At 41.4% G+C, this 23,585-nt stretch overlaps 2 protein-coding genes across 3 annotated transcripts in view; one reads left to right on the top strand and one right to left on the bottom strand.

Moving 5' to 3' along the window:
* The window catches only part of LOC119486943 (ral GTPase-activating protein subunit beta-like), a 592,951-nt gene that overhangs the window by 348,327 nt on the left and 221,039 nt on the right, over positions 1-23,585 (top strand). The window lies entirely within an intron of this gene.
* LOC119487056 (tripartite motif-containing protein 16-like) lies at positions 5,808-7,618 on the bottom strand. Its single transcript, XM_037767713.1, has one exon. The coding sequence runs from the start codon at positions 7,479-7,481 to the stop codon at positions 5,808-5,810; it is 1,674 nt and encodes a 557-aa protein (XP_037623641.1). The 5' UTR covers positions 7,482-7,618.

Here is a 23,585-nt window from a genome sequence, read left to right as displayed (position 1 = left end):
GATGTTTCTTAAGAAAGGCAGCACGTGCTAACAGCTCTTCCCGCTCTGCCTGCAGCTTCAAACGAGCAGAACTTGCACTGGATGCTTGTGATGCATGGCTAAGCACGGAGCTTCTCTTGGATGTGCGACTGATGACCTCTGAGATGCTATCACTTGGCTTTATGTCATCATCATCCTCATATTTATTGCCATCACCATTCTCTTCTTCAGGATGTCTCTTAATCTTTTCAATCCAGTCCTCTGTTTCCTGAACAAAGTTCTCAAAGTCCACACATTTGGGCATGTACCAGTTACACTGCTCCTCTTCTTTATCTTCGTCTTCTAGAAGAGTTCATATTTCTGCATTAAGCTCTTTAAATTCTCTAAAGAACTTCCAAAAGATAAATAATGCTTCATCTTTAATTATTTCATTATTAACTTTATCTTTCTTGAGATTTTCAATCTCCCTTCTTTTACGAGTGAGATGAGCCAGCTTGCCTTTTCTTTCATTCTTAAGCCTGTTCAGTTTTTCTTCCACAGCCTTTGCCGTGGGCTTTGACTCCCTCTTCTGGCCGTTTTCTGCAACTTCCATTATCTACGGCGTCACTCTTGCCAAGGTTTAATGCACACAAACTGTCTTGTTTTCTTCAAAACGACAGCTTCTCACTCTTCCACAATATGTCCACAGACGTTTTCAAGAGTTTTAACATGTGCACTTCAAAGAATGACCACTAACTTAGTTGCAAAACGGCTTGAGGCTTAATTGAACATGGCTCCAGAATGTAAGGACATTGTAGACTGAGATCTTCATGTACTCACTTTCCTTTAGTGCACAGCGATGAAAATCAACGTGGCTCTTATATCCTTGTTACGTGAAGAATTATGTCCATAATCCACGTCTCTTTACAAGGGGTCCATCCATATGCTTCGTTTCCTTAACGAGCATAGTCTTTGACTAATGTAAGTGTGGCTCCGTCTATTTCTTTAGATGCCCACTTAAGCTATAGAATCCAAGCATGTAGTTGACGCGTGTTTCAATAAAACTCCGTAGTCCATGTTCTTCATTACAACCGTTTACTGAAAATCTTTCTTTAGTCTTCAAATACAAAAATGGTAACAAAATATCAAAAACATAAGCAGTAAAAAAGCAAGAACAGTAATATTAAGCACGGTATATTAAGCACGGTCAAAGACTAGTGTGCTCTCCAGGCTCCATGGCTTCAACTGAATCGTTTAAAGAGCACATGCAGCACAATTTAGCTTTCGCCCAATCAGAATACAGGACTGGCTGCAGTCACAATTGGTCCTTATTGAGCACACTGCAGTGAAACTACAGAGTTATTTATCTAAAGCAAATAAAACAAAATGTAAATTAACCACAGATATTTCTACTGAACAAATGGCTCTAACATGCACATTTTATCTTAAACTATGTTATTCAAATTTAAGGAAATCATTTTGAAAGATGTATGTCACAACTCAAATATGAATTGAGAATTTGTGCTTACATCAATTCCTCAAAGTAAGCATGCGCAAAATATCCAGAAGTGAGGCTCTACTCAGCTGCAGGACAGCGTGACCACTGAGACCATGACGCCTTCTCTGCACCGACGGTGACTGTTCGGCCAGGACGGAGCAATCTGTTTTAATAACTCCATTACAAAATGCATAATTATTATGTAACCCGGGCACTTAGCAGAAACCCAGGCTATTACAACCCGACAACGCCACTCTGGGAATTTCACCCAGAGAATAACCCAACCAAATTACACAAGTTCCTTGATAAAGAGACGGGGCAGAGACGTGAGTTTCAAGTTTCAAAATCAAATAACTTTTATTTAAATTCAAAAATGGTGATTAGTTGCTGCAATGATAAAAGCTGCAAGAGAGGCCAGGCTAGAAAAATAATGTCCTTTATTACAAAAATAGAGTTCAAATGTTTTTAAAAATGTCACTACACCACTAACCTTACCAGTACAGGAGGAAGGGTGCCAGGGAAACCCACAGGAGGAATGGAGTGAGGGGAGAGGAAATGCAGAACAGTTCACCACCACCAGTAGTTGGAGAAACACACAGTTACTTCCACTCACACTGCAAGGTAAAGAGCACACAGGGGTTAGGAGGACACAGCAAGCCACATGCAATAAGAACCCCAACACAAGAAGAATCCCTCCACCCACTGACCAACCACCTGCAAGGATATAGCAACCCAACCGTCCTGTTAACTGGCAGAGAGCTAGGAATGTTCACTTCCCGATTACCTCCACAACAGCTGGTTTACAGATAAACTAGATAAATGCCCTCTCCACTATTACAGCAAGAAACCTATGTTGGTGTTGGGCCACCACTTTAAACAAAAAGAAAGAATCAAATTAACAAAAGCAAAACACACAAATAACAAATGCAGAAGTTAGAGGTAAACGAGTAAACAGATTATTAAAAATAAATCAACATACAAAAGCCCAATACAACCAAAAATAACTTATTAAATAACTTAATAACCAGAAATAGGAAAAATAAAATAACTATCTAAGGGACAAAAACAGCAGTGGCAACAGAGCTCCTTCTCCGCCACGTACAGCCAACTACTTCACACATGAAGCACCAGTTTCCTCGTTCCTCGAGCCGCAAGATACGGTGACCAAACAATTGGCCCACGTGTGATCCTCCAGCACGCCAACGCACACACACCGTATCCTACGCTCTTCATATAAAGCTGCCCGAGCATTAGAGCTAGCTAGAATCAGATTCTGATGTGCAAAATGCAAGTAAAACCTAAATTTAGTCCTCCGCCGCTAACCTCTGGAACAGCTTACCTTTTCATATCAACAGCTCAGACAAACAGAATAGTTGAAGTCGCTGCTGGAGAGAGAGAGAGAGAGAGAGAGAGAGAGAGAGAGAGAGAGAGAGAGAGACCTTTCATTCATTACAGGATCAAAAACAGGAAGAATGTGAAATGCCATAAACCTAAGATGGTAAAAGGTGAGGGTCAACCCAGACCTACACACTACCCAGACCTACACACTACCAAGACCTACACACCACCGAGACACCCTAAAGACACCCTAATAATTAAAGACACAGATGTGAGTTCTTTTTTTTGTTATCAAGTTTCCTCTATAAAACCTCCCTGGTCAAGACCTGGACAGCATCACTTGGGGTAATACAATATATTGTATTAACAAGTTTAGATTCAAGGAAAGACAGAGGTTCTGTAGGACATCTGAAGCTCAAATGTGTCCACCAATTTCAGTCGTCATCAGCCTGACAACCCACAGTAGTCATCATGGTAAAAAAGTGTTATTAAGTTTTCTCAAAGTCTGGTGTTTTATGGAGAAGAAAAGCCTGAACTACAAGATTCTCTCTATTATTGTATATTTGTTAAAAAGAAAAAGTAGTAGGAAGAAATTCCCCAAACTTCCAGTTATCTAACAGCATTTTAAGCATGTGCTTTTTTCTTTGCTCAGATCATGAAACGAAGAAGCTCTTTCACCCCAACAGATATGTGTCTGAGGCTTTGGAGCTCTGAACAAACTGGAAAAGGAGAACACTACATAGACTTGACTCTTTCTATGTTGTTGTCTTTAGTCAAAGAGTGTTAAACTGAATCAAAAACCAACATCTCTGCCGACACCAACGTCAAACAGACGCGAGTGTCAGAAACAACTTTATATACAGCTTTGCCAGACACACACACGCACACGCACACACACACACACACACACACACACACACACACACACGAAGTGTCCTATTGGACGATTGCATCCTTCAGTAATCAGGCCGTCATCTGTGTCAGCTGTAGCTCCACCTGTCTTCACTCTGGAAGTAATCAGTGGCGTCTGGTGATCCACCTCATTGTGGCTCTTGTAATGCATCTTACACAAAAATCCAAGAGATTTGATCAATACACACTTTAAATCAATCTCATGTATTGCAACGAACAAAATAAATGCACACAAAGAAAGAGATGTAAATATGTAAAGAAAGAGATGTAGAGTCCATGTGGCAAGACGGTTTCGTTCATGTATCCAAAACAGTTTAAAAAGCCATAAATCCACAACAGTTGTTGTGTTTAAAGCTGCATGATACGGTTTGAATAAAGAACAAACAATAGTCCCGTTTGTGTGCTCTCCAGGTTGCTCAGAGAATCACCAAAGCACCACAGCTGTGGTTATACAGAGGAGACAACAAGCCAAGTGAAAATAAAACGTTCTGAACACGGTCTAGAAACAAGTGTTGAGCGTATCGTCAGAGGAATAATACGAGCTGAAGTGGAGAAAAAGAGCGTTCTTCTATCAGTATGTGGGGAAAGAAGTTGGAATTTGTATTCAATATATGAACTTGTGATTGTGTTCAATAACTATGATAACAAAATCCTCATGTCACAACTAATAAGTGATGTTACCTTTTAGTTTTAATCTTTTTTTAGATTGTTTTTAACAGAGACTGACTGACTCTAAACATGAACACTGGACTTTGTGGTGTTTCAGGAGGAAAACTGCCTCAGTTATTCTCTCCTAGTCACATTTACTCCATCAGCTTTGTATGATACCCTGGAAAAAAGACAAGAAAAGACTTAGTTCATTCTTGTTTATTGATTATAGAAACCTTCAGTTTGTTCACACATCCCATCAGTAAAGTCTGCTAAATGACTCTTGTTCAATGATTTCACGTACAGATTCATTTTCATCCACACAATCAGTTTGTTTGAGCAGAATCTCAGCGATGTAACAGAGAATAATGATTTCCTTATTGATTATGATCATGATAATTACAGTTTCATTGAACATCTTAGTATCTGTCTGGACCGTATCTGGTCAGGATGTGAATTTGTGGCTAAATTGTTACACAAATAATCAGTGGTCATGTCTATCATGTTTTATGAACAGTTTTTTTCCACTTATATCTTAATGTTTGATTGAAAGACAACTTATAATGAAGCAAATTGCATTCAGTAATAGTAAATGGTGACATGTACTAGTCAGTATATTATACATTTTATACAAGGTGTAAATGTATCATCATGACATACAGTCTGCAGGTTAAAAGTATTTCAGCTTTTTATTAAAGCATGTGTATCAAAAGCATTCATCATATAAGTGGTGTGTAACAATATATACATACTTACAAAGTTGATGTCATCACTGATGTTGTTGCTGCGTGTTTATTCCTAGATGGAGTGTTGATGGAGCAGCTACAATGTTAGCATAGCCTGGCACTGATCGATCCGGACTCCGTTCAGAAAACAAGCATTTTAAAAGTTGTTTGCTTGCTGTGTTGCGGACAGACCCGACAAAGCATGAATTCAGTCTTTTTACTAATCAACATCATAATGTCGTTATTTCGGCATCATTTTGATCCGTTTATTGATATTAAATCACAGCACAGTGTGTTTATTTTGGGTTCATACCGCAGTAGCGACGTGTGGCTTGCTAATGTGCTTCCTGCTTGGTGTGAATGCACGGTGGTAACACAATACGAAGCACAACGTAACGTAACTTAAACTACTATAAACAATAGCACATGCACAACAACAGCACGATGTAATGATTCAATGAACCGCTGACACAATCCCCAGAAAACATAAACACTGAACTGTTCTCCAGCTTTTCATTTAGAAAGAGCAACAACCAATGAGGAACCTGCAACAGTCGCTGATGAATCCTGTAACTTCATCACTCAGTCAGTCAGGCAGTGACACACTTTAGTGTTTGTAGGGCTGGTCCTCTGCGGTCCAGACACAAATCAGCTCTGCAGCAACAATGATGGACACCAGAGAAGTTTAAGAGTTAAAACACTGAATTTAACCCTTAAATGACTTCTGTCTATTTCAGTTTACACAACTCAGCAGTGACATCATAATAACCATAAAGCCAAAGTCCAGCATAGAGAGGCTCAGTGAATGTGGTCTGGACTCTGTGGAGGAGAGTCATGGTTTCAGAGACGCTGTAGAAGGACAGAATACCTGCACTGTGATCCAGGTACACTCCTACTCTGGAGGACTGAGGACCTGAGACGGGGGTTTGGACATCGTTGTACCGAAAGCTATAACTGTTTTGGTTACAATCTAACGCCCAAGATTTATCATTGTGTCCAAAGAAACGTTCATTCGACCCCCCCTCTGCTCTCCTGATACTCTTGTATGCGACTGCTACATTAACTCCTCTCCCTCTCCTCTCCACCTCCCAGTAACAACGTCCAGTCAGATTCTCTCTACTCAGGACCTGAATACATCCAGTGAATCTGTCTGGGTGTCTAGAATAAGACTGATGTTGTCTCATAAATGTTGCTTTTCTGTTCCCCTCAGATAATAACAGCCATGTGTTTACTGTGTTTGGATCCAGTGTGATTTCTCGTGAATATTGTAAGAATCCAGCTCTGGTCTTGGGCTCTGGTTGTGACAGTAAAACATCCACTTCAGTCACTGTCTGTGAGACGTTTGTCCATTTCTCTCTCAGAACGTCCTGTAGTTTATCTCTGACTTCTGACACAGCCGCCGTCACGTCCTCAAAGTAGCTCAGAGGACGGATATTGATGCTGGATGTAGATTCAGTGAGTGGTGACAGTGAGGGGTAGTTAAGAAGAAACTGGTTGTGATCCTCTGTGTGTGACAGCAGCTTCATCTCAGCGTCTCTCCTCTTCAGCTCAGTGATCTCCTGCTCCAGCTTCTCCTGAAGCTCTTTGACTCGACTCACTTCACTTTTCTGCTGGGATCTGACCTGCTGCTTCACATCACAGCTTCTTTTCTCCATGAGACGGATCAGCTCGGTGAAGATCTTCTCGCTGTCCTCCACTGCTTTATCAGCAGAGCGATTGACAGCCTCCACCTCCTGTTGGAGCAGCTTCACATCTTTCTCTCTGTCCTGGATCCTCTGCTGGATGTTGAGTCGACTCACCTCCAGCTCTCTCTGCCTCTCGGTCCTTTCTGCTGCAGCTGAGACGGTGTCGTGGCCTTTATGTTCATCCACAGAGCAGAGATAACAGATACACTGCTGATCAGTACGACAGAACATCTTCATCACCTCGTCGTGACGAGAGCAGATGTTCTCCTGGAGCTTCTTGGAGGGCTCCACCAGCTTGTGTTTCTTTAACGGAGCTGAGTCATAATGACGTTGGAGGTGTTTCTCACAGTAAGAGGCCAGACACACCAGACAGGACTTGAAGGCTTTCAGTTTCCTCCCAGTGCAGACATCACAGGCCACATCTTCAGGTCCAGCATAACAGTGATCAGCAGGAGCAGCTTGGAGTCCAGTCTTCTTCAGTTCCTCCACTAAAACTGCTAACATGGTGTTTTTCAGCAGGACAGGCCTCTGTGTGAAGGTCTGCCTACACTGAGGGCAGCTGTAGATCTTCTTCTCATCCTCTCCATCCCAGAAGCTTTTAATACAGTTCATGCAGTAGCTGTGTCCACAGGAAGTAGTCACCGGATCCTTCAGTAGATCCAGACAGATCGAACAAGAGATTGCTTCCTGGTCCAGCTGAACTCCTTTCTGCGCCATTTCACCTCTCAGTAGCAACGACTGTCTGAGTTTCACTTCCTGAGAACCGACACTAGTTTGAGCTCTGATGTAATCATCATGTGTTATGTTGGTTACACCCACCTTCAAACTGTCGATCTGAAGGGGAGGGAACAAGGAAATAAGAGGACCGGGTTATCAAGCTATGAATCATTCCAGGACGAGGAGCAGCACGACTGACTACGTCCCAAATCACATACTTTTCCTTTTTACTTCTAGTACACTGCAGCTGCCCTTACAAAGTACGTACTGTTGCATGCAGTATGAATACAATATATCTGCTGTGCAGAGGATTGTGGGTCAGAACAGCCAGAAAAGCATGCTGGCTTTCATACTGTAAAATGTGACCAGATGTAGTGGGACATCCTGGTATTTTTGGCACACTGCATTTGACATACTATGTATTGGGACATAAGAAATCTTTTTTTCTGTCATACTAAGTAGTATGGTAGAATGGGTTTTGGAACGCACAGTATGTTTCGTCATTTACAAACGGAGCCTCGGTTCAAACCTGCTCCACATTTGAAAACATTTCAGTTTTCAGCTGTAAAATATTTCTTGGCTCCTCAGGCTTTGGTGATGGCTCCACATTTCTCATAAACTCTTCCTCACCCGGGACAGGAACCCGGTGTGGGCAACGGACCGCTGTACGGGCAGCCGTTTACAGACAGGCTAGTGACACATTACACACACTCCTGAGGCTGCAGAGATTGTTTTTAAGAAATCTCATAAGCCATTGTTTTACTGCTTAATTTTTCATTTTACATAAGAAAGTAGAGATAAGTAACCTAAGCAACTAGTGTAGTAATAATAATAATAATTTATATAACACTTGTCAAACTTAAGTACAAAGTTCTTTCCAGATTAAAAGATTTACAGAAAAGAAATGAAAAAAATAAATCTAAATCTCATGTAACAGCGGGGCAGCTAAGCTGAAATATTCATAACAATTGTGCATTTCGCGATAAAAGCAACACATTTGGCACAGATGTAGGTTTATATGTCACAAAAAGATATAGATATCGGGCGCTGCCAATTCGGCCCCTGACGGACACGGCAGCCACTTTCCAAAAAGTTGCAGAAAACTGATTTTACAACTCTTGATGATTTCCAAGGTGCGTTCAAGCTGATGAGATCAGATGTCAGAAGATCACAGAAATTATTTTTTTACCTCCTCATTTTTAAAGGGTACTTTTTAAAAGCTTTTAACCTGAGAAAAACGTGAAAACCAAATAATAGGAGCATGGTCACTTCAGGGTCAAACTTCACCCCCATGCCTTCATGGTAGAATGACAACCAATAAAGCAGTAAAACTGACAGAGATAACGCTGGATACTTTTATTGGTCACCAGTAACCTCTAATCACAGTTAAAGTGATGCTGAACTTTGGTAGAACTTTGGGTTGTATTGCTAGCAGTAAAACTGACAGAGGTGACATGAGAGCTTTTTAGTTGGAGTACGCACTTCAGGTTCATATGACAATGTTTTATTTTTGCAATGGCCTTCAAATCTGAGCAAAGGAGCTGATATTTGTCCGGTCTCTAACCTGTGACCAAGCTGACTTGGTTGAACTTATAAGGAAACTTAGATCAGTCTGAAATACAGGGTTAAAGAGACACACAAGCTTCTCCACCACGGCGAGGTGCCAACTCCAGTAGGATTCATTATTTTGTTTTATTTTTTTGATATGCAATAGCACTTTAAAAACATGTATATACTATTGTATAACAGCAAACGCTGGCCGGGTTGCGGCATGATACAATAACTGAGGAAGCGGGTTGCTGGAGGCAAAGTTTGACCAAAAGAAATCCAATTAAATATTCCATTGCCATATTCCAGCACATTGTTTACACTTTGGGATCCACAAATTTGAATGTTTTGGACGCGATTAAAATGCGCATGTTGTTGGTTTGCTTGGTTTTGCGCAGCGTTTCAGACGGAGGGAGAATACAGGTATATTCAGGCAGGCAGTATGAAAAATAATGTTGCATTGTCAGGGAAAACATAGGGTGGTTCCCCTGAACGTTTGTGAATGAGGGGATAGATGGACTGGTACCACGGGACATTTTAGAACATTTTCATATTTTTCGTAGGTCTTGCGCTGATCAGCCACCACACTCTAAGAAAAAACATCTGAAGAAAAACAGAAAATGTCCTGGCAGAAAATTACCAGGGGTCTCTTTTATAAAACAGTACGTAGGATCCATACTAAAAATGTACGTGTGCATAAAAGTCTAAAAATGGCGTGCGCCAAAAAAAAATCAGACTTATAAAACTGTGCGTACGCACACCTGCACGCAATGTTCCCTTTATAAATCACAGTCCACCTGGAAATGTGCGCATGTGGATCCGCCTCATATTCCGCCCACTACACGCCCACATTCAACCATAAATGGTCGATGCAAAGCACCTCATGAATGTTTCTGCATGTGAATGAGCCTGTTGATCAGTGGTTCTTTACGGTGAATCACGGCAACTCCCGAGAGGAAGACCAAGAAAAGGAGTTTTTCTGACACATAGATGGAGGTGTTTGTAGGTGAAGAGGACTCTGAACACTCGTTACCTCCTGATTCTCTCATTCACGTCACGTAGTCCTCACAGTGACGGTATATCCACCAGCACCATGCAGCATGTTCCGAGTCTCACCGCTGTGTTTATATCTTTACAGCAATCACACTGATCCATTCACTTAAAATGATCGAGACAATCAGTAATATCCCCCACCTGGATATCATTAGAAAAAAGGAAGTTTGACAGGTGTACACTATTTATATTTATTTATTTATTATTTAAGTTTTTATAGTGAACTTGTCCTGCATTATGATTAGGACTGATAATGATAATGCCGATATGGAGTGTAACGATTGTGTGAGAGCTGTCACTGGCTTCATTTACACACTTTGTTAATTTACACAATCCATACTGGTGAAGATGTGCTGTTTGGAGGTGACTGGAGGAAGCAGAGTGGCGCAGCGCGGTGGCGCACTGGAGACAGTCTGATAGTTGCATCGGATAGCCATTTTCATTTTGTCTATATGTATACTGTATCTGTCCCTATCTAATAAACCATAAATAAATTAATAAGTCATGTCATTGTAACCCACCTGATGAATAAGTATACACTGGACTAGTATAACCTAGATTCGTAGAGAGGAGTAATGAACAGGAATCGGACACCACAATGAGTAAGCAGAACACAGAATTAAGTTTAAGGGGAAATTATTGTATTGACACAGAATAAATTCACAATTACTGCCGACATTCAGTTTTGTTCAGTTTGAAATGTACATTGAACTGGGTGCACCCTAAAAAATAAAAGTAATCCCCAAAATAAAATGTTCAGATCCAATTGTCTTTTGAGGTCCTTCCCCACAGTCCTACCACACTGACAGCAAGGCAGATGAAAGTTGAAAGCGCTCCTCAATCCAGGTGCTCAGCACGGGTAGCTCGCCATCCCCCTCGTCAGGGAGAGATTCCAATCCAAATCCGGAGTTCAAGGGTATCCAGAAAACCTAGCCTGTGTAAAATAACACGGCTTATATAGCAATATATGCAAATCTATCCAAGCTCTTAACTGTACAGTTTAATTTGATCAATATCAACATATAATACAACTTTTCAATGCTTAACCCATGAATGTAGGATAACTGTTGCATCACAATATTAACTTGCATCGTAATATTAACATATGAAATATGTCAACCTCACTATTATTATAAACCACTCAATAGTAAAGTGTAAACAACACTATTAAATGACTATTTAATATGTGAACCCATTTGAGTTGTAGATTATTATGCAAACAACCTACAGTTTAAACATTAAATACTCACTATATGTGAATATTGTGAGTAAGGCAATGTGAATACTTTCCCTGTCACAACACTGACACCTTGCGTTGATGCACACAAGCAGCACAGGGATGAACAGAATCAAGCTAATCTCATAACCCATGAACTTCAGCTACATAATCCCTCTCTGTCCACACAATGTAAATAACACACACATATTACACACACATATCTCTTTCTGCCTCTATCACCAAAGAAATACAAAATATCATTTTAGAATACAGCTCAGTGGCAAAACATTTCACTATGCCAGCTCAGAGCATTTGACTCGTGATGCCATGTGCGGCGGCTGCTTTAATGTTTGGAACGCACCGAGAGAAGAAAAGAATAAAACGATGCTCTCAGATGTTCTCAGGTCGCTTCAATAGGTGACGGAGCTCTTACTGGCTCAGATATAGTTTTACTTCTCTCTGTTCAGTAGTATATCAAGTATAAGTAGTAATAATATCACTCTGTAAATCCAGCTTCTCCGCTGCTCTCTCATCAATCTCCGTGTTTCCCACACTCCACTGCGTCTCTCACCTGAGTGAGGAGGCGGGACTTGGGATGTTTCTTCTTCTTCTTCTTCTCTCGGTTTCTGGCGGATCGCAACCAACTTTAAGGTGCATACCGCCACCTACTGTACAAGAGTGTGTAACATCATGTCATTTGCTCTTTACTCCTACTCTTAACTTCTATCCACCAATCCTGTGTCTCTTAAGAACATTAATAATGCCTTCCTGGTGCCTTCAGCCCCCTCACCCTCTGTTCCCAGTATCCCCATCAGATCCCAGTCCCGTCCCTCCTCTCTGACTTGGTCCTGTAGTCTTTTTCTTTCAGCCTCAAACTTTTTACAATGAATTAGGATATGCTGCTCCACATTTTCTTCATCACCACAACCCCCACACTTGTCACTGTTCCTTTTCCCCATTAAAGCCAACGTGCCATTAAGACCAGTGTGATCCAGTCTGAGTCTTGTTATGATGATTTCTTCCCTTCTGTTCCTTTCTTTATACGTCTTTGTTATGACCGACTTTTGTATTTTGAAATATCTCCTTCCTTTCTGGTCCTCCTCCCATCTTTTCTGCCATATCTCCACTCCTTTCCTTTTAATCACAGCTTTTCCTTCTCCTTTCCCAAGTAAAACTGGTACTGTAATGTCTTTTTGCAGTGAACTTTTTGCTAGTTTATCTGCAAACTCATTTCCTTTCACCCCCTCGTGTGCTGGAACCCAACAGAATAATACATCTATACCCCCTCTGTGTAGTCTTAGCAAGCTATAGTACAGTTCAATGATTAGATCTTGCCTTACAGCTTTTGTTGAATGTATACTTTCCAAAACAGCTTTTGAATCCGTGCATATCACCACTCTGTCAGGTCTGACCTCCTCCACCCACTGCATTGCAATGATGATTGCCACTATTTCTGCTGTGTACACTGATACCTGGTCTGAAAGTCTTTTGGAAATAGATATTTTAAATTCTGGAATATATATACCAACTCCCACACACTCCTGTTTATTTTTGGATCCATCTGTATATATTTTGAGATAATTATTATAGCTGTTCCTTAGGTATACACTTGTTTTAACTCCCACTTCATTTACTTGCCATTCCCTTTTCTTTTCCATGATACTCATGTCTATTTTAACTTCTGGGAGCAGCCAGGGGGGTACGCTGCTTACTGGTGTCGACCTGGTGAACTCTAAGGCCTCTAATCCATATGTCCGCACTTTTTCTTCCATTGTCCATCCAAATCCATATCCTTGAAACTTAGAGTATTCCCAACAGTTTTGTAATGTTACCTTTGTAGGATTTTCTTCTCCACTTCCTTTTAACCTGACCCAGTATGCTAGAGCTAATTTCTCTCTTCTTAATTCCAGTGTAGTCTCTCCTGCTTCAATTAATACTGCATTAACGGGTGTTGACTTGATAGCTCCGATACATAACCGTAATGCTCTACACTCTACTCTATCCACTTTTTGTAATGATGTCTTTGTTGCTGCTTCATAAACTATACAACCATAATCTATTGTTGATCTCATGATCGCCCTATATATGTCAATCAATGACTGTTTATCTGCCCCCCAGTTACATCCAGCCACAGCTCGTAGTTTATTATTTATTACTTTTTTGCATTTTGTTTCCAGATGTTTTATATGAACATGCCATGTATATTTACTGTCTAGCCATAGACCCAGATATTTGTATTCATTCACCCTCTCCATCAACTGACCATATAATGTTAAATTCTCAGTATTAATGTTTCTCTTTTTTGTAAATATCATATAACATGTTTTATTTGTTGACATTTTGAATCCCCACTCATATGACCATTTCTCCACTTTCCCTATTGCTTTCCTTATATTTTCCATCACATATGGCACATTTCTTCCCCTCATCCATATTGCCCCATCATCTGCATATATCGCTGATTTGATGCATCCATCTAAATTTTCAAATATATCATTTATCATTATGTTAAACAACACCGGGCTGATTGCACTCCCACTTGGAATGTTTGACACCAATAGCAACAGTTATTTCACTTTGAACCAATGAGCTTATTTGTTAAAGTTTGTTAAAGTTAAAACTCTGAGCAAAAACGGAAATAAAATAAACAATGATAAATTAATTTCTGAATGAAATATAGAATGTGGTTATTTATTAAATAAAAGGAATTTTCAGTGAGGGAAATATCTCTAAATGTTTTAGAAACAACTGGTTTTCCCAGAGGGTTACATCATGTTTACTGCAGCGATTTTACACAACAACTTTATGAAAACTAATATGGTACTTGGTGATATCTGCACACTATTAGTAGATATTATTAAAACTATTGGCGCTCTGTTCTGCCATTCTTTAATGCTATTTGATATAATCTTGGATTTCTACAACCGATGATGATGATTTCATCAGCTGCTCCACAGCTGACTGCGACTCTCGGAAGTCCGGTCCTCTCCTCTCAGATCTCCTCTGAGCTCCGGTGGTGGAGGGGGGGACATGATGGTGAGACAGCGCTGATGAGATATTGAGCGGAATTTGCTTTGAGATTTGTGTTGATCTTTTACATTTGTAAGGTGCTTATGTAATAGTTATGGCTCACTAGCAAAAAGAACACTGCTGTTTTAAATGTTTATGATAAAGTGGATATAAGTATGAAGTGAAGTTAAATGTGTGAGAGGCATCATTATACGTATAATGACATTTAATGTCTACAGTCTGGCTTCAATTCATCTGCGTCTCCAGTTTCCCCTGCCTCGGTGCCTCCATAATATGCGTACGCACGGGTCAAAGTTTCCGTACCGGTGCGCACATTCTCCCGTCAAGTTTGTTTTTATAGATCACAACTATTGCGTGGGAAGTGGCGTACGCACATTTCAGGCCCCGTTTTGTGCGTACGCAACGGTTATAAATGAGACCCCAGGACATTTTCCGTTAAGTTAACCATCAGGGGGACAGGGAGAGGGTCGCAATTGCGGACCAGGGGCCTCATGTATAAAAGACTGCGCAGCTTTCACACTGGAAGATGGCGTACTAACAAAATTGGAAAAGTACGTACGCACAGAAATTTCCACATGTATAAAACTGTGCGTACGCCTGTTCCTGCGTACCTTTCCTTTATACATCTCAATGAACGTGAAATTGAGCGCAGCTGCACGTGCCACTTGGTCCGCCTTGTCTCCTCCCATTAATAACTATGCAAATGACTATAAACACGCTCCATGCTGTCACCTATTGTCCAAATAACGATGGCAAATCACGCTGGAAAAGGAACAAAAAGAAGAATTTCACAGAGTGTGAAATTGAAATGTTTGTTACTGAGGTGGAAGCTAGAAAACATTTTATTTGATGGTCTTTCATCAGGAATCAGTAACAAATGCAACGCGTCTCCACAGCAGCTGACCGTGCGCTCCTGAAGGCGCACGGTCAGCTGCGCCCGAGCCTCGACTGCTGAGGGGCGGCGGTCTGGCCGTGTCCTCACTAACGCTGTGCTGTGAGTCACAGAGAGAGATTGTCAATACAATGAAGAATATATATGCAACGAATTAAAAAGAATGAATGAGGTTCTTGGTGGGATAAGTTATATATTAAAAGACCTTGTTGAAAAATAAATGTTTGTCTCGACTCACCTCGTTGCTTTACATTCTGTGTGTCGCATCTAAACGGCGCTGTAAAGCTGCTGCTTTTGGCTCATTGTTAGGTGTGCCAGGGTCCGGTTCATCCATCTGTAGCTCCTCTGGAGCACAGACACAGCATGTTGGTCTGCCACATTGTGCAGCACGTGATTTTGGTTTTGACACGGTGGTTAAGGCATGTCATCTCTGGGAAATAAGTTTAAATGTGTTTTTGTTGTGCCTCTCTGATGTTAAATATTATGCGCAAACTAGTAAAGAAATATGTGGGGTTTTTTTGGATCCCACATCATAAATATAGCTCAGTAAGTTGAGTGGAAAAAATATTTTTACGCATTTAGCGAGTTTCAGTACTTTGTAGTTTGACACTGCCAGATGACAGAGTTTGGAGGACGGCCCGCACATTTTCACGACTGGTCTAGAATTTACGGCATGGTCGCACATTCTCACGTCACGTTGACTTTTATACATCCCGGCGTCAGCGTGAAACACAGCGTACGCAACATTTTAGTACGTGCGCACCGTTTATACATGAGGCCCCAGGGGAATCTTAAAGTTACTCCTGAAGGATAACCACAAAAATCGCAAGCGATTCAAAGGGAGAGGGGAAACACCAAATGAAAACAGGCCTAAAGGAAGGCTCCCTACACTCAATATAACTTGAAAAGACTAAAACTAAAACACCGCTATCGAGCAGCTGACTAGAACAGAGATCCTGCAGGTCCTTTCAGCTGTCAGCATTCCCACGCATTTTCAGCAGGAAATGCATTTTCTAGTTAGTATTATTAGACTGCAAATCAGCCACGTTATGATGAATAATAGTAGAGACAGGACTGTACAAAAGCCCCTTTACACGCTTTCAGATGATTGGTGTGAATGCATAGTGAAAACGTCGGGGAGCGCACGGACACGTGCATGGGGTGTATTACTGTGAGATCGCTGTCACACTTTTTTTATGTAAAGTAAATGGTTAATGGTAAATGGACTTGCATTTATATAGCACTTTTCTAGTCTTCAGACCACTCAAAGCGCTTTACAATACATGTCAGCATTCACACACACATTCACACACTGATGGCAGAGGCTGCCATGCAAGGTGCCAACTAGGATCTAATCTAAATACTCGGTCACACACCGATGGCTAATTTAGGATTAAGTGTCTTGCTCATGGACACATCGACATGTGACCGGAGCAGCCGGGGATCGAACCGCCGACCTTACGATCGGTGGGTTTAACTGCTTTTGACCTGTTAATCAGGGAAAACCTCCTCGCTGGCGTGCTTCTATACATGGCCTTAAATACAGATCAATAAGATCACTTCCTGAACAGATTTCACAATCAGCAGATGGATTTATTAGTTTAGCTTTTGAAATCATGTTAAAATCACATAAACAAACTGCACCAGAGTCCGCATGGAGGCGGACCGAGACCCACCTTTTCAGGGAACCAAACGGGTTATGAGTGAAAGCAACCTTATCGACCTGTTTCACTAGCAACAGGACTGAATGGAGAGAGAACAAAAGCAGCAGAAGCAATTGATGATGATTTTCTCCTTTAGTTGGGCCGATATCACGGCTAGTTAGCAATACAACCACTTTAACTGTGATTAGAGGTTACTGGTGACCAAGAAATGTATCCAGCGTTACCTCTGTCAGTTTTACTGCTATTGGTTGTCATTCTATCTATTTAAATACATCTATCACACAGGTCTGTTCATACAGGTATTTAGGGGTCCACATCGACAACACTCTCAGCTGGAAGGTACATGTTGGAAACCTCTGCTCCAAACTTCAACTTTATACGCAGACTCAGGTTCTATGGAGTGGAGCAGAAGATCATGTCACTTTTCTACCGGGCTGTCTTGGAAAGCATTATTAGATATGGCATCACGGCATGGTACGGTCAGGGTCGGCGCCAGAGTGTTAGAGGCGGACGGGCAATCAGCTTTGACAGGGGGGGCATTTTTATTTCACCTCATATAGCCTTTATTAAGTGTATCTTTAACATTATCATGTTTCATGAAAGAAATAAATTGACAGAGAGGTGTATACATACTGCCACTTACAGACTGGAGCTGAAGACATAACCACCTCAAAGATGGGTTAGTAGTACTTAATAATATGTTATCTTCCTACGGTCGTACCTTTTTTTTTTCTATCAGAAAACACACGTTTTATTTGTGATATTTACTGGAAATAACATACGATATGGCCAAGAGCAAGTAGGTTGTTGTCTAGTGATCTTCTCCAGCCAGCTGCCACCTTATTATGGTTTCTGTTTTGAAATGAGGAGGTACTGTAGGCTACAGATAACTCCTCAGGCACGCCCTGCGTCTTGCTCGTGCCAGGGTCAAAATGTGCACACACACGGGTGCCAAGATAAAGTAAACAGGGAGTTAAACAACACATTAATCTAACAGTCTGACTGATTTCTTCATAACTATAATTTAAATTAATAAAGACTAAATGTGGATGTTTCACTCACCAGTTGTTTGAGGGGGCACAGTGACCTTTTTAGATGCTGGGTACGGTAACCTGACCATGCAGTTGAGGTCACAGATTTCTTGCCTGGTGCAGACTGCTATGAAGATTATGGGGGTCAAAAACCACCCTCCCCTCCAGATGCTTTATGAGCAGTCTGTCATCAGACAGGCACAGAAAACTGTGTCAGACCCAACTCACATCTTACATCAGGAGTACCAACTTTTACCTTCCGGCAGGAGATATAGAGTCCCACGGAGCAGATTGAACCGTTACAAACATTCATTCTTGCCGATGTCGATTAAACCTTTCAACAATTCGTAACATAAAGCTGCAGTGCAATATGTTAAATAGGGACAGTGCAATATGTTGCATCTGTGTAATATTGGGGTATTGTATGTGCAATATGGACAAGCCGGTAGACGGTGCAGTGCACTACCTCGGTGCAATACCTGCCATGGTGTGTGTTTTAGTATCTGCCGTTATGGACGTGGACTGTGTATGTGTTGAAACATCTGTTTCTGTGAAACTGTTTCCCTGTCTTGTGTGGAATCGTTTATTATTGTTGTTGATGTTGTTTTAATTTAGTGTTTGTAACTGCAGTTGGACGGAGTATATACAATTAAAGTATATCTTATCTTATCTTATCTTGTCATGAAGGCATGGGAGTTAAGTTTTGACCCTGAAGTTACCATTCTCCTTATATTTGTTTTTCAAGCTTTTAAAAAGTACCCTTTAAAGATAGAGGTAAATAAAATCATGTCTGTGATCTTCTGACATCTGATCTAATCAGCTTGAACTCACCTTGGAAATCATCACGAGTCATAAAATCAGTTTTCTGCAACGTTTTGGAATATTTAACGCCTAATTTGCGGCCATTTTGGAAAATGGCCAAATTGGCAGCGCCCCGATATCTATATCTTTTCATAACATATAAACCTACATCTGTGCCAAATTTAATTACTGATGCACGTTCAATCACATGACAACAATACGGCCGTTTGCTGTCCTTCACACCATGCAACGTCTTCTACTAGAGGTCAAGAGGTCAGACGATCTCCATTAAGCTCACTGCAGTGTCTGAACTACTGTCCATCGGTCACATGTTCTACAGAAGTCTCTGGATCAAAATGAGCATTCACAGTAATGACAGCGATGACGAGGTTCAGGAACGCTAGTTCAGCATCTGACTGTGATATGGCTCAGTGTCCTGATGACATTCATGTCCTTCAGACTAACAGCTAGATGTGAAAGCTTGGCTTGGACTTTGACTGAATGAGTTCAGGCTGTCAGATTGGTGGATTAACATCCTCAGACCACTTTAAAACTGAGCACTCCTGACCTCTTGTGGTCCAAGTCGAGAGAATCTCCAAGTGTTCAGCAGTCAATATGTGGAGACAGAAGCACTTTCAAACACAAGAAATGACTATTTAATGACAGCAGGCCTAAAGGAAGGCTCCCTACACTCAATATAACTTGAAAAGACTAAAACTAAAACACCGCTATCGAGCAGCTGACTAGAACAGAGATCCTGCAGGTCCTTTCAGCTGTCAGCATTCCCACGCATTTTCAGCAGGAAATGCATTTTCTAGTTAGTATTATTAGACTGCAAATCAGCCACGTTGTAAGTGTGGCTCCGTCTATTTCTTAAAGATGCCCACTTAAGCTATAGAGTCCAAGCATGTAGTTGACGCGTGTTTCAATAAAACTCCGTAGTCCATGTTCTTCATTTCAACCGTTTACTGAAAATCTTTCTTCAGTCTTCAAATACAAAAATGGTAACAAAATATCAAAAACATAAGCAGTAAAAAGGTAAGAACAGTAATATTAAGCACGGTATATTAAGCACGGTCAAAGACTAGTGTGCTCTCCAGGCTCCATGGCTTCAACTGAATCGTTTAAAGAGCACATGCAGCACAATTTAGCTTTCGCCCAATCAGAATACAGGACTGGCTGCAGTCACACTTGGTCCTTATTGAGCACACTGCAGTGAAACTACAGAGTTATTTATCTCAAGCAAATAAAACAAAATGTAAATTAACCACAGATATTTCTACTGAACAAATGGCTCTAACATAACCTGCCCCTAATTGACTAGGCTGTTAGCATATCAATTATCAAACATAAATGCTTCGAGACATTGTCCACTTATACAATACTAATACTAATACTTATACAACAAACTATAAATCCTTTTTTCAGGTTTTAAAGATACATATTTGCTTTAACCTAAACAGATAAATGTCTTTAACTTATTCAGTCTCTTTTGATCTTCACAATGCCTCCTCCAAGAGGCATATCTTAGTTATGGGTCTCTCCAATGTGCTTGTCTTCGTCTGAACACAGACACTGCGGACGGTTCCTTTCGAGTCTGGCATTATCTTGACGATTTTTCCCATTATGAGGCTTGTAAGGCGCTGCTCGGCTAAAGATCTGTTATCAGGCATTTTTAAGTCTTCGTCTTTCAGTGGTAGTCCGATGCAGTAGTGACCATCAACTAGCTGTGTTGATCCTTTCACTGAGTCAAGGAACTGACGGTCCTCCTGTGACATCTCAGTCTTATCATCGTATCCTCTCTCTGGGAAGTCTGCATTGTACAGCTGAGTCAACAGGTTTTCCACATTGGATACTGAAATGCGATTGACTGAGTGACTCACCATTTCTAGGTTGGCTGTAGTGGTGCCTCTGAGTGGACCGTTGATGACCCATCCAAGAGGAGTCTTCACTGCATACGGCCCATCACATCTGCTGTTTATTATCTGCTGGGGCTCCATGGCTTTAAAGGCATCAGTACCAATAAGCAAGCCGACTTCTGCTTCGATATGCGAGATGCGAACTTCATGCAGATAAGGCCATCGATCCACATCTTTCTGAAGAGGAATGTTGTCTTTTTTCACTGGTATACTTGGTTGAGTGAACGCCTGCGGAAGGTCTATGTAATTCTTCCCTTCCAGGCTGCATACTTCCAGATCTGACAGAACGTGAGTGCTCACCTTCTTTTCTGATGCCATAGTAGTGAGTAAGAGTTCCGCTTTCCTTCCTCGGAGGTTAAGCTGCTGCCCGGTACAGAAGGTTGCTGTGCTTCCTTGGTCTAAAAACGCATAGACCTGGATCACCTTGTCACTTCTTTTGGACTTTATTTTCACTGGTACTATGGAAAGGATATTTTCTCCATTACCTGCCCCAGTGTCTCTGCTGCTTTCATGTTCTGTTCCTACGAAGGCGCTTGTGACCGCGTTAGTAGTTTCTGTATTCCTATTTTCATCCTTTTCGGACAGAACTGGGAATTCCTTCACAACATGCAAAATGCTTGGGTGTTTTCCTGAACACTCCTGGCATTGCATTCTCTTACGACAATATTTACTCATGTGACCTGGTGTGAGGCATCCAAAACAGAGTCCTTGTGATGTTAAGAATTTGATTCTGTCTTTGGGAGTCTGTTCTTTTATCTTCTCACAAAACTCCAAGGTGTGGCTTTTATGACAGTACATGCAGGGTTTTTGGAAAACATCAGATAGTTTGGCTGAACCATACTTCTTCTCTTGTGGTTGTTGAGCACCACTGTGTCTTCCAGCCGGAGAGACACTTGTAGCAAAACTGATGCTCTTGGGGTTACTTGTCTTAATGTTTATCTTAGGCTTCCCCTTTCCTTCTACGCTGACATCCAAAATATCTCCAAAAAGTGGGTCGTTGCTGACCTTTGCTTGCCAGTTGATGAAATCCACCAGGTCGGAAAACCTGGCTCTTCTTCCTGTTTTTGTTTGGATTTCATATGCTCGATTTCTCCACCGTTCTTTTAGTTTGAAGGGGAGTTTTGAGATGACAGTCTTCATATTGCTAGGGTTGTCCATCTCATCCATGTAATCCACATCACTCATAGTGTTTCGACATCCTATCAGGAACAAAGCATATGCATTTAATGCTTTCCTGTCTTCTGATTTTATCTGAGGCCATTCAAGAGCTTTATTCATCAAGGCTGTGGCAATTCGCAGTTCATCTCCATACTGTTGTTGAAGGAGCCTCCTAGCTTCTCTGTAACCTTCATCTGGCCACATGTGTTCACAACTACGAACAAGGTTAAGAGGTTCTCCACTTGTGAACTGCTGCAGGTAGAACAACCTATCTTGTGCACTAGCAGTCTTGTTCTCAATAGTCTCTTCGAATGCCCTTATAAACGAACGGTAGCTGAGTGGATCTCCTGAGAAAGTTGGAACATCTCTCTGTGGGAGTTGTGACATGTTTTGCTGCTTGACTAGCATTTCTGTTATCTCATTCTGGCGCTGCATTATTTTGGAGATGCCATCAGAGGAACCTGCTTGCTGTGAAGGGTCTGGAGGTACTGTTGAACTAGCTGCTCTCTGAGGGGGAGGTACTGCTGACCTGGCTGCTTTAAGAGGCGAAGCTCTGTGATGATCATTAGCAGTCTGAGCTGGGTGCTTTGGGCCTACAGGTGCTGGGAAACTCACTTGTGTCTCACCATCTTCATCTTTAACATACATGTCCTTTAAACCCACTTTGTACTTGCTTTTTGACTCGTAATATTCATTCATGCCATCTTGACCATCTTCATAATCTGCATACACCTTTATTTTGGTGTCTGATGCAGCAATCTTGGCATCTAGCTCCACTTGCTCTTTGCGCGCCTTTAAGCGTGTTTCTTCCATCTCAATGTCTTGACGTTTCTTAAGAAAGGCAGCACGTGCTAACAGCTCTTCCCGCTCTGCCTGCAGCTTCAAACGAGCAGAACTTGCACTGGATGCTTGTGATGCATGGCTAAGCACGGAGCTTCTCTTGGATGTGCGACTGATGACCTCTGAGATGCTATCACTTGGCTTTATGTCATCATCATCCTCATATTTATTGCCATCATCATTCTCTTCTTCAGGATGTCTCTTAATCTTTTCAATCCAGTCCTCTGTTTCCTGAACAAAGTTCTCAAAGTCCACACATTTGGGCATGTACCAGTTACACTGCTCCTCTTCTTTATCTTCGTCTTCTAGAAGAGTTCATATTTCTGCATTAAGCTCTTTAAATTCTCTAAAGAACTTCCAAAAGATAAATAATGCTTCATCTTTAATTATTTCAGCATTAACTTTATCTTTCTTGAGATTTTCAATCTCCTTTCTTTTACGAGTGAGATGAGCCAGCTTGCCTTTTCTTTCAATCTTAAAGCTGCAGTGAAATCCGGAAAACGCAAAATCCTGCATCCCCTCGAGCTGCTCTCTCCTCTCCTCTCTCCGCTCTCCCCTCTCTGTCCGAAGCCCCTCCCCCCACACGAGAACGGGCATATGCACGCGCTTCATAGGTGCTCGCTACATCTGAGGAGGCTACCGCAGCGAGCTACACATTACCTTCTAACGACATCAACAGTTACCATGGTAACATCATCTTCTAACGACATCAACAGTTACCATGGTAACATCATCTTCTAACGACATCAACAGTTACCATGGCTGAGTCACAGGTGAGAAAAATACTTTGTCACAGACCACATTTAGCTACCACGGACAACTTTGAACATATGACAACAGACAGTATTTATGCTTAGTGTAAAATAACGCTAGAGACCGACGTCAACAAAAGCTAAAGTAGTGTAAGACTTTGCTGCATTTGAAGTGTTTCGTTTATAGACCGAATAAA

The sequence above is a fragment of the Sebastes umbrosus genome, chromosome 1 (genome assembly GCF_015220745.1).
Source record: "Sebastes umbrosus isolate fSebUmb1 chromosome 1, fSebUmb1.pri, whole genome shotgun sequence".
NCBI lineage: Eukaryota > Metazoa > Chordata > Actinopteri > Perciformes > Sebastidae > Sebastes > Sebastes umbrosus.
The sequence above is the reverse complement of the archived record's forward strand: the minus strand, read 5'-3'. Positions and strand labels throughout refer to the sequence as shown.